The sequence below is a fragment of the Paramisgurnus dabryanus genome, chromosome 14 (assembly GCF_030506205.2).
Source record: "Paramisgurnus dabryanus chromosome 14, PD_genome_1.1, whole genome shotgun sequence".
Lineage (NCBI taxonomy): Eukaryota > Metazoa > Chordata > Actinopteri > Cypriniformes > Cobitidae > Paramisgurnus > Paramisgurnus dabryanus.
In genome coordinates this window covers 24,754,014-24,766,601 of record NC_133350.1, presented here as the reverse complement: position 1 = coordinate 24,766,601, position 12,588 = coordinate 24,754,014, and the positions used below count along the sequence as shown (strand labels likewise).

General features: G+C 35.2%; 2 protein-coding genes across 3 annotated transcripts in view; both read left to right on the top strand.

Moving 5' to 3' along the window:
- mapk14b (mitogen-activated protein kinase 14b) overlaps window positions 1-6,383 on the top strand; it is a 34,139-nt gene extending 27,756 nt beyond the window's left edge. The window contains exons 9-12 of one of the 2 annotated variants that reach the window (XM_065241728.2): window positions 531-610; window positions 2,934-3,012; window positions 3,394-3,567; window positions 3,663-6,383. In XM_065241728.2, the coding sequence (XP_065097800.1) occupies window positions 531-610; window positions 2,934-3,012; window positions 3,394-3,567; window positions 3,663-3,727 (398 nt within the window). In that variant the 3' untranslated portion in view covers window positions 3,728-6,383. The remainder of the gene's footprint in view (window positions 1-530; window positions 611-2,933; window positions 3,013-3,393; window positions 3,568-3,662) is intronic. The other variant, XM_065241729.2, reaches the window with a different exon arrangement.
- A 2,279-nt stretch (window positions 6,384-8,662) lies between these two features.
- The window catches only part of srpk1b (SRSF protein kinase 1b), a 64,771-nt gene continuing 60,845 nt past the window's right edge, over window positions 8,663-12,588 (top strand). The window contains exons 1-2 of the mRNA XM_065241726.2: window positions 8,663-8,733; window positions 9,565-9,619. Of these exons, the coding sequence (XP_065097798.1) occupies window positions 8,721-8,733; window positions 9,565-9,619 (68 nt within the window). The 5' untranslated portion in view covers window positions 8,663-8,720. The remainder of the gene's footprint in view (window positions 8,734-9,564; window positions 9,620-12,588) is intronic.

Here is a 12,588-nt window from a genome sequence, read left to right as displayed (position 1 = left end):
ATTATTGAAGGAGTAGTCCACTTTAGAGGTGGGGTCCATTGACTTTTTATAGTAGGAAAAAAAATACTATGGTAAGTCAATGGGCCCCATCTATAAAGTGGACTACTCCTTTAAAAAAGGTTTTGTAGTAAACAAATTTTTTAGGTTTTTAAATATAAAAAATATTTTAAAGTTAGAATTAACTTACATTTTTTTATGGCAGCACGAACACTTATATTTTTTAAGTTGAAACAACAAAATCTTTTACAGTGTACACTGAAGAAAATGAAACTCCCATTTAGCACTAGTAAGTGAACATTTCGCTTAAAAATTACAGCAATTTCTACCTGTGGCAATGTGTTACATATTAGGTTCAATCTGAATTAACCGATCTTATTTTTCTTTTTCGAAATTGCTTCTGTATGTCAATTTGGTGTCAAGCCAAAGCATTAAATCAAAAGATGTTGCTCCAGCTTGTCGAGTGCATTATGTTGAGATGCTCAATAACAGGGAATGATTTTGATCGTAAGGCCCTTGACCTGGGTTTCAAGATATAAACCAGCTTCAGCAGATAATGCGTCTGACAGGAACCCCACCGGCTTCTCTAATAAACAGGATGCCCAGCCACGAGGTGAGCGAGGACCCATCCAAACCCATTCTCGCCTGGATGTCTGGGCTACTCGGGAACGAGCAACCCAGAAGTTTCCAGCATGCTTGTCTTCTGTTTGTCTCGGGGGCGTTTTTAATATTCCACTCTTCCCAACCTCCACCTCTTTCAAACTACAGCCTGCTTTTTGTATGCGACACATCTCTGACCTAATTTCTGCCCACCACATTGCCACAGTAGTGTACTTAAAGCAAGTACACTGCTGTGGACCATACGTCGACCCTTAAAAACGGTTTGGTGTGGATAAACTGTGGTCAGTATAGAAAAGCAGACTGACACTTTTAATACTCATGTTTTATGAGAAGATTATCAACACAGTCTCATGACAATTTGTATGTATTTTATAAGGTGGCTAATTTTTACAATGTTTTATATGATTTGCTTTCGCCCCCGTGACGTTGGGGTTAGGGGTGGGGTTTTAGTTTTTTGTGTGATCATTTTGTACGATTTACTTCGTATAAATTAGCCAAATCGTAATATATACACTTATTCCCGTGAGCTCAAGCTGGAACATATACAAATAAACACTTATTTATTATATTTATCCACATTATTAAATAATAATAAACTCATAAAAAATATAGAATAACACGCATGTAACCATAGGAATTATGTATTCATTTTACCAAGAAACTTCCTGATGTCTCACCCAGAGATGCCTTTTAAATCATATTAATGAAGTTCTACTCTACTCTGTGCTCTTATTTGCTGTATTAATATTATATAAATATTTAGTTTATGTCATCCAGTACAAGTTTTTTATTTTTTTTAAATGTTTTATTTATTTATTTTTTATTATAAGCCTTTTTTAAAAAAAAATTCTTCGCACATTTAAACATACAGTACTTTGCAAAAGTCTTAGGCCATCACCTCCAGACTTGTTGTTTTAGACGTTTTAATGGTCATTCATATTTTTTTTTAAATCTATTTTATTAAGATACACACAAGAAATATGTACAAAAAATAAAAAAATACATTTTCAGGACTAAATGTCTTCTTTAGGCATCGTCTGTGTATAGTGTGACCGCATCTTGAGCGTTTTTTGAGCAGAATGAAGTAAAAAGACAAATTTCTTTAAAATTATAAATTAGGATTTAAATTTATTTAGGTTTAAGAAATCCTGGTGTTTCCTGCTATTGCTCAAGTTGAAAGGGAGTTTACCCTAAAAACTTGACACATTAGTTTACAATTTAATACAGTTTTTAATACTATATACACATTTCCTGTATTTTCTGGATGTATTCTATTAAAGAGACTGAGAAATAATTATATATGATCACTATAACATTGCAAAAACAACAAATCTAATTCTGACATTGTGGCCTAAGACTTTTGCACAATACTGTATACTTTCAGATTAAAACATTTTAAGATCATGGGATCATAGTAAAGTGTTTTCAAACTTTTGGCCGGTGCTGTATATAAAACACATTACATAAAATAGTATTTTAATGCTTTAGTCTCACTTAAACTGTATGAATGTATATGACAATGATGAACTTAAAGGGTAAGATCACCCAAAAATTTAAATACTGTAATTTACTTGCCCTCATGTTGTTACAAACCTATATTAATTTCTTTGTTCTGCTGAACACAAAGGACGTTTTAGAGCACTATTGACTTTCATAGTAGTATTTTTCCTACTATGAAAGTAAATGGTGCCTCTGTTTCCTGCTTCATTACCAATATTTTCCTTCGTGTTCACCAGAACAAAGATTTATACAGGTTTGTAAAAAGAGTGAGTACATTATAGCAAAATTTTGGGGTGAACTATCCTTTTAAGTCAGACTTAAAGTGGACATATCATGAAAATCTGACTTTCTCCATGTTTAAGTGCTATAATTGGGTCCCCAGTACTTCTATCAACTTAGAAAATGTGAAAAAGATCAACCCAGTAACTTAGTTTTGGTAAATCATTCTCTGCAAGCATGTGAAAAAACAGGTAATTGAAATTAAGCTCCCCCTGTAATGTCATAAGGGGACAATCCCGCCCCTTAATCTGCACTATCCAACCACAGCATTGCCATTTAGTGCAGAGATCAGCTCATTTGCATTTTACACCCAAAAACGGCACATTTTGCTCACACCTACAAAGTGGCAATTTTAACATGCTATAATAAATTATCTATAGGATATTCTGGGGACACCAAAGATTTATTTGACATCTATAAAAAAGGCTTGTGAAATGTCCTCTTTAGGTGCCCAAACACTTGCATTTCAGTATATTTTACATTTTCGTGCTTAATTTTATGTGATGATACAAATAATACTGTTTGTTTGTCAACAGGCAAGAAACTACATCAACTCTCTGCCGCAAATGCCCAAGCGAAACTTCGCAGATGTGTTCATCGGTGCAAATCCATTAGGTAACCAACTCGTCTGATATTGGTTTAAAACACACTGGTGCCGTTGTCAATGAATTTTCCTACATTTCACTTGATAGCAGGATGATGACATAATTGTTTGTTATTACATAACCAACCCACAAACAAACATGCAGCATCAAAATCTTTGGCTGCAACTCTTACCTCTTAGTTTTATAAATAGCTATTCATTAGTTATTTCTAATGGCGTGGCTATATAAAATTGTAAATAATTGGCACAAATTTGGGAATAAAATTCTATTAACAGGAAAAGCAAAATGTAGCATCACTGTGTAACATGCATACATGTATTTCTAATGCAGACAGCTTTGTTGATTTTATTATAAATAAAAGGTTTGCTTTGAAAATCATGCTGTGTTTTAGCTGTCGACCTGCTGGAGAAAATGCTGGTTCTGGATACAGATAAACGCATCACTGCGTCAGAAGCTCTCGCCCACCCATACTTCGCCCAGTACCACGACCCGGATGACGAGCCAGAGGCAGAACCCTACGACCAGAGCTTTGAGAGTCGCGAGCTCGAAATTGACGAGTGGAAACGTAAGCAAGCATGTCGATTGAAACTCGTGTCTTAAATAATAAAAAAAAACGCAACACAGCGCTTTTGAATAAACAGTAATCGTATTTATCCACAGGTCTCACGTATGAGGAAGTGGTCAGCTTTGAGCCTCCCGTGTTCGATGGAGAAGAGATGGAGTAGTGAGGAATCCCATCGACTCGCCAGACTTTCATCCGTACAGGAAATGACATTTAAGTGCCTGCCATCATCAACTGCTGGCTTCCTTCGTTCTCTGAGACCGCTTAACAATGCCTTCATAAACACTCAATGTCACATGAGGGAAGGAAAAACACATGCCAACTTCTCTGCTTGAATTGCTAAAGGACACGGAATGTAACTTTTGGGCTGCGTTTTCATGCCCCACCCTTCTTTCTACTCCCAAAATTAACAGCTTTCATTGCCAGAGTGTAGTCGAGCAAGAAAACAAAAGTCAGCCAGTCAGATTACTATCAGCTTTCGGGTATATTTAGTGGCGCAAAACATTTACCTTGCTTGTAGCCTATACAATGCCGAAGGCCAGACAAACTGCGTACTGTCGTGATACTAAGTTTTAGATATGTAAATAAAAGGGCACAGCTGTAAATAAACATTGATGTGCGATTAAATTTTATTTACGTTTGCAGCAAAGCACAGCAACGCAGAATGTGACCTTTGTTGTAAATCACAAAAAAAAAATGAACTTAACCGTAAATCAAATCATATGCAGAGAATGTTATTACTATTTAGAATGTAAACAGATCAGTATGCGGATACAAGTGTCTCTGTCATTGACAATAGTAGATGATGGGAATAATAAATGAATACTGCTTATATGAACGCACTCATGATCGAAATATCTTGGAAATTATTAAAGGGATAGTTCACCCAAAAATGAAAATTCTGTCATAATTTACTCACCCCCATGTTGCTCTAAACCTGTATGTTTTTATTTTATTTTAATTAAAACAAATGAAGATATTTGGATGAGTGGTAAGCACACAGTTGACCGGTTGACTGAAAACAATCGTATTTGTTTTTCCTGCTATGGAAGTCAATGGTTACAATAATCTGTCTGCTTACCATTATTTATCAAAATATCTTCATTTGTAAATTTAGTTCTCATCTGAAAAACGTTAAACACTTATGGTTTTAACGACATGAGAATAAGAAAATGATGACCAGAATTTTCATTTTTGGGTGAACTGTCCCTTTAAGAGAAAATCGTTTTAATGGTGTTCATCTCGTGCATGAAAAGGATTGTCTTAGAATGCATCTGGAATTCCTCACAATATTTGACATGGTTTAATCTTGTAAAAAAAATAATATGATAGTCATACATTTCACACCAAGATCAAAATAAATTTTCACTGTGCTTCAAGAATATCTCACTGTCGTAATGAATATGAAAAACGATATTATTAAATTAATAGTATTTATAAATCATAGTTGTATTTGTCCATACAAATACAGGAGTAAATCGATATTTAACGTGAATGAGAATCACAGTTGAAAATTAGAATAGGAAAAACTTTTAATAAAAAAATTATTCATTCAATTTACTAAATTTTTTTAAGGTAAGTGGTTGCAGTAATTTTATTTAAGCTAAATTTAAATAAAAGTTTTTTTGTTTTGTTTTTCCAAATTTTTTGTTTAAATGTAGCTTAAATAAATTGTTTGCGGCCACTTACCCTAAAAAATTTGAGTAAATTGAATGAATAATTTTTTTTGTGTATTATAGTAAGAATTTGGTTGTTGTGGAAAACAATGTCCAAATTTTTCTCTTTGATTTCGGTTTGAAATGTGACTTTGATATGTTCTTGAGATTCACCGTTTATCTGCCTGATGGTCCTCCGGGTTGCCCGTCTGTTATTAAAATGCAGGCCGCTCCTCTAGCTAGACTAGACTGTGGTTTCTCTCTCCATTATCTTTCATTAATTTATTATTTATAGAAATTGAGAGAGATGCGTTTAAAATGGTAAACGTGGTTTTAACAGGAAGTATATCATTAGAATAACTTTATTTGTGCATTGTGGTGCACATACAACAGTTCTCCATTTTTATGCTATACCTTAGATCAGGGGTGCTCAAACATTTTGCGGCCAGGGAGGGACTTTCCAAGGACTAAGCTTCTTACCTTAAAGCATATTTTTAAAAGCTTTTATAAAATCAGCAGTATATAGCAAGACTGACATGGTTCTTAATAATACGACACAATTATATTTACAACAAAATATTTTACAGATCCCCTGGCTAAGCATTCAGGACCACCCAGCTTAGATCACATGTTCAGCCTACAAGTCCATGTTTGTGAAAAATGGAAAGAACCTGAGCCAATACTCCCGTTATTGTGTTGAGCATGATGATTTAACATCCCAGTTTAAGAAATTCCTGTCTCTTCGGGAATGTGTGTGTCAATCAGAGCCGATATCTAAGTTATTGTATCAGTTCAGTTGTTTATGATTGTTTTTAAAGTGTCTTCTTTTCCACTGTATATTATTACTTAATTTTATTCAGCAATATTTTCTGCGTTGAGCATGTATTTTTTATGTGAAAGGGGTGTTTCTGTTTGTATGCACATTTATAGTTGTGGAAAATCACAAGACGTGTCTCGTTGAAAAGATATCATGGTGCATTCAGCAGCAAATCTGTTAAGTATGGTTTATATTTTGTTTTGTTGCATGGTATGCATTTCTCATGGTTGAGGTCATCATACCTCTCATTCAGGCATGTAATCGGTTTTTCCTCATTCACTCATACGTTTAGTGGTTTGTGGATGACCACTGCTATACAGAAATAAAGGCAATTATTTTTCACAACATTATTTTGTTTTTTTGTTTTTACTCATGTTTATAAAGTGAATGGTTTGTTTTTGATTGATCTCTCTCTCAATAGTACATAGAGAAATGATAAGGGTGGTGTCAGTTCAAACTCATTTTTTGAAACCTGCTGCCCTCAAGTGGTCATATTTCTCACTGCACATTATGTCTCTTAAAGGGATAGTTCACCCAAAAATAAGTGAATTTTCTCATCCTCCTGTTGTTACAAACCTGTATGAATTTATTTATTCTGATGAACACAGAAAAATATATTTTTGATAAATGATGGTAAGCACACAGTACCCATTGAATTCCATCGTATTTGTTTTTCTTACTATGGAAGTCAGTTGTGTGCTGCTTACCATCATTTATCAAAATGTCCTCTTTTGTGGAAAAAATCATTGTTGGTGTGTTTTCTGTAGAAACATAAGTACAAACAAGCTTCATCTTGTTTGTTCATCCTTTAACATTTGTATTTATAATGTGTTACAAAAAATATAAAACGATAATAATAATAATGACAACATTGTTTTGGCAAAAATAAATGGGAAGTCATTAAAACCCGTTTGGCGACTTGCTGCAGCCTGACATTAAATAGCCTGACAAAAAACTTCTGATTTATTTTCTAAATGTTGTTTCTTCGTTTTCTTTTTCTTTCATTATTTATCTTAAAAGCAACATTTGCTTCCATTCATCTTTGCATATTTCAGCAAGACATTGGCAAACATATACTGCATGTATTCCAACAGCATGGCTTCATAGTAAAAGAGTCTGTTGGTGGCCGTCAGTCCAGACCTTCAACCAGTTGAGGGGAAAACATTTGGTGCATCATGAAAAAATACAATATGAAAACCCAGGACTGTTGAACAACTAGAATCCTGTATCAGTCAGGATAACATTCCCAAATTCTTCAATGGTCTCCTCAGCAGGAATGTTGTTAAAAGAAATGGGGAACTGCTGAAAAAAACAGCATACCAGCAAGGCCAGCATATTCTGTGTTTTGGTGCTGGTTTGCTGGTGACCACCAGCATAATTTCCATGCTGGTCCATGCTGGTGTGATACTAGTTTAGCTGGTGGTCATCAGCATACCAGCATCCCACCAAGACCAGCCTATGTTGTGTTTTGGTGCTGGTATGCTGGTTACCACCAGCTAAACCAGCATGGGCCAGAATGGGAATTATGCTGGTCTATGCTGTTTTTTGGCAGGGGGATGCTACACAAGGGTAAACATTGCCCTATTCCAACTTTTTTGAGATGTGCTGCTACCAACTAATTAAAAAAACTACTTTTTTTCTTAAAATAGTATATATCTTTGTATTTTTTTTTTGGTAAGGAATTATTTACGAGGGGTCATTGAATTATTCAAAAATAATGCACACCCAAGGTGGTAAAGCACTGCATTTACACAGCGGGTGTGCATTATTTTCAAATAATTCAAAGAACCAGAGTTAATTATTCTGTTTATACCACAGACTGTTATAAGACATTGCTCTGGTGGTTAAGACATTTGAAAGGTCAGGTGTGCGTTTATTGAAAAATAATGCATACCTGTGGAACATTTCTCAACCAATCAGAATAAAGCATTCAACAGCCCTGTTTTATATAAATAAAATATGGGTCAATGAGATACAAATTATTGCATTCTGATTTTATTAACATTTCACACAAAGTACCAAGTTTTTTAGGAATTAGGATTTGTATTTAAATTCAAATTTTTTGTACGTTTTGTAATTTTACGACGGCTCGAAAACAAGTTAAACCTGCATTACCTTTCAAAATTGGTGCATTAGTGCCTATGGAATGAGCTGCTTTCTTATTTGGAAAGGAACATCCTTTAGAATACAATTGAAATACTTGTATTCTGCATTGTGACAATAAAGTTTAATCTTATAATCAAATTAATGAACAAGCTGTTTTAAACCAGTCCAGTGCTAAAGACTTTTGACTCAAGACCTAATATTTACTAATATATAGCTATTGTGATGGTTCGTACTTCATGTGTACCAACTGTGTACCAAGTTAATGAATTTATACCAACTCACCCACTAACTTCTAGTGAGGAGTTGGTATAAATAATTAAAAAGTTAAATTGGCTAAAGTTATTATAACTTTATTTTTATAATTTATAGCAACTTCAAAAAAGTTGAAATGACTTTTTAATTCAAGTTGTTTAAACATTGAATTAAAATGTTTAAACAACATTCAAACAAGTCCAACTAGGAATTTTTTCCAGTGTGGGTGTGATCCATTATTGTTGTGCGTGCTGCTGTTGTTTGAGGAAGAAGTTTTGTGCGCATGCGCTGACCGTTACATGTGAGCGCTTAGCAGCCGGTGCAGCATGGAAAGGAAAGGTGAGCATCAAAACCACATTAACTACCGTCCACTGTAACACTTCTATAATACATACACATATAACAACACAGATTAACAACACACCGATGACGATATCACATCCTTATCACGATACACGCGATATGAGACCTGCCATCGCTTGATAATGAAGACAAAAGCCCGTGTGTTTAGCTCGTGCTAATATAACGGTTTTGAGGTAGCTTTACATGAACAACTCTTCATATCGCAACATTTTACATACACGACACATTAATTATCTATTTTTTGCTGTGTATCTTTGCATTTTGTCTTAGTTGTAACGTAGTTATTATTAATTTGTCGTGTTCTTGTAGCCTCGCGTGAGCTGCTGCTAGCTAAACTTTCACACGGCTGTGTCAAAGTATTTACGTTTATTTTTATAAAAGACAATAATTGTTTTGTTGTTTAAAGCCTTCTACTTTTGCTTTAGTGTGTGACAGAAAAGTGATAACAATATAAATATGTGAAGCCTATAGAGAATTAAGTGCAAGACATTACTATGGTAACTATGGTTACCGCCAAAAATACCGTAATCTGTACAGTTAATGTTACTACTGTAAGACTACAATGAATTAAAATGGGTGAGTTTGTGACGTGAAGTTTATAGCAACAATAACTTAAGTAAATATTTACCATGGTAAGTTCATTGTAAGTTAAGTTATGTATAGCAAAAAATTAAAATGCTGTGCTAATCCTTTCATCAATTAATCTTAACTGTAATACGCTTGATTGCTAACTGGATTACCTACAGAAATGTTAAATCATTGGTGAAAATTGCAGAAATAAACCAATTTATCTCTGTTGTCTGGCAGTACTTGCTCTTCAGGCGAGGAAGAAAAGGACCAAAACCAAGAAACCTGGCAAGAAGTGAGTTTTTATCTTCAGTCTATGGCTGAATACTTGGCCTACATGATATCTGAACTACAACTTGCATTACAAATATAAGTGACAAATCATTTTGTTCTGTGTATAATGTTGGTTTGTTTAACCTCAGTTATTTAAAGGTGTTTTTGTGTGTTCACTTCTCACTGGGATGGGTTAAACACATTTCGAGTATGGCTATCATACTTGACAATCCCGTCACTGTCACTTCACATTAACAGACTATAGGCTGAAGTATTAGTTAGTTTTTACAAATGCGATTGCGTAAGGGACCGCGTACAGTGCTTGTGATGCAATTTTCGTCATTAGAAGAGTGCGCATGTATTGTACGTGCACTGCTGGATTTTTGAATCCTCTGGTACAGTGTACACATAGCTCACACATGCGTATACATTAGTATGTTGTATGTAGACCTTGGGTATTGCAATTTGTCGCAATGTGCATTCATCGAACATCAGGGCTCGTGTATGACTATACGCAGGAATTAAAGGCGGAGTCCACGATGTTTGAAAGCCAGTGTTGATATTTGAAATCGCCTAAACAAACACGCCCCTACCCCAATAGAATCTGGACATTCCGTTGATAGACCCGCCCCACACATACGCAACCCGGCATTTGATTTGATTTGATTGGCTATAAGTGTGTTTTGGTAGTCGGCCCGTCTCCTTTTCCAAACCGTTTTTCAAACATCGTGGACTCCGCCTTTAAACCAAAATTCTTATGTACACATACATGTTTTCAATGATGCTTAAGTTTAAACCAGAGTAAACACAAGCAGTGTGGGTATTTGGTTTGAAGGGACCTGGTTTAGTGATGCTTGGTTGTACAAGATTAACTCATACTAAATGATTACACGATAATGAATCATACTTTGCAAAACTCTTATAGTAAAAAATTAGGGATGCCCGATAATTTGCATGTGATTATCATTGCACATCTCGTCAGTAAAGCCGGTTCCTTGATTAGTAGTAAATCATCATCACCTGCTTTCAGATGGAGCCACATTTACTACACAAAGCTGTAGTTCAGTGACAGTCGTGGCAATTTCGCATTAATTATCGCGGACATATCGCCTGCGATATGTATGCGATATGGCCAGGGCTCAAAATTAACTTTTTTATTTGGTAGCACTGGTGCTCCCAACTTTAAAGAGTTAGGAGCACCAGCTAAAATTTAGGTGCATCCATCCAAAAACTAAAAGGCACCAAAACTACATTGTATATGTTAATAGATTTATTTTATTACAAATAAAACGCCACCGTGGCCAGCATTTAAAATTTGGTTCTTTTTATTTTATTTTTTGCTGCATAGATTCCAAAATTAATACCCAAATGTTGTTGAAATAGTATAGCAATGATAATTTAACAATTACAGGTAACATGATTAAGATTACAATAGAAAATCTAGCAAACACGTAAAACACTGATTAATTGGGACATTACAAAAGTGACCCTAATATAGAAGGCTAATATATATATATATTGGTATTGATAACTGCATTACCAGGATGCTATTACTACTAAATAGGCAATGTTTTAAAAAATACTATAAAAACATAACATCAGCATTGTCGTGTTCCACATCAACATGGACCACAAGGGTGTTTGTCGGATGTCCATTCACCAGCGCATGCGCACATACACTATCAAACACTCTTTGACAGACAGGTCGGTGTCTCCATCAATAATGAACACATCTGTCATGACACTACTTGTGTTTTTGGCACTTTCGCCATGTTTAAGCAAGGTTAGGCGCTTAAAATGTTTTGATTCCGCCACCAACGCCGTTTTAAAGGATTTACAGTAAACACAGTTAGTTACATTGAGCCATTCTCATAGCGAGCCACTCGTAATCTTTAAGCCACTCTCTCTGAATGGTTTAACGTCAAGTCTTATCTTCCGGTGGTGGAGTCGCATTTGAATCCGGATCGTCGTCATTAATTAGAGTAGTAACATTGGCTGTAGTCGGCTCGTTCTCGTCATGCTCGCGGTTCGTCTTTCACATTTTCGCGCTTCACATACCAACGTAGCACGGCAACAAGGAATGACTGACACCTATATTAGCCAATCTGCGGTCTTCATTAAACGTAAGAACTTAATGGTGAAATTTGATTGGTTATGTAACATTGGAGAGAACACTGAACCTGGAACAGCAGCACGCAGCATCACAATCTAAATCATGTTGCACCAGACAACAAAATGGGCAGTCGCACAAATGCTCCCAAATATATTTTAAGGTCGCACAGATTAAATTTCGGTCGCATATGCGACCAAAATAGTCGCAATTTCGAGCCCTGGATATGGCCCAGCTTGTCAGTGAACTACGGCTTTGTGTGGTAAACAGTGTTGGGGAAAGTTACTTTTAAAAGTAATGCCTTACAATATTAAGTTACTCCCCCAAAAAGTAACTAATTGCATTACTTAGTTACTTTTCATGGAAAGTAATGCTTACGTTACTTTTTGGTTACTTTTGCGTTACTTTTTCTTGGCTGAGGCTTGATCTCTTTCAGGCCTTGCAGGTGTTTTTTATGATTCAGAAATTGCATATTTCATCACAAAAATGTCAAGCTCTGGGCTGTCATTCTCAGTTTCTGACTCAAACTGTTCCCACACAGACGTGTACACATAGAGTGCATAATGTGACTACTTTCAGTTTAATTCACTACATACATTTTTTTAACTTGCATTACTTTTTTTAAAAAGTAACTCAAATATTTGTGTGTACATTTAAAAAGTGATGCGTTACTTTACTCGTTACTTCAGAAAAGTAATATTATTACGTAATGCACGTTACTTGTAATAACCCCAACACTGGTGGTAAATGCTGCTCCATCTGAATATCAGGTGACGGTGATTTACTACTAATCAAGGAACCTGGCATTAAATACCTTTTTTATTAAGCCCATCCATCACAAGACAAATAACTCCAAATGATTCTGGTTGGTTAAAGGAGCA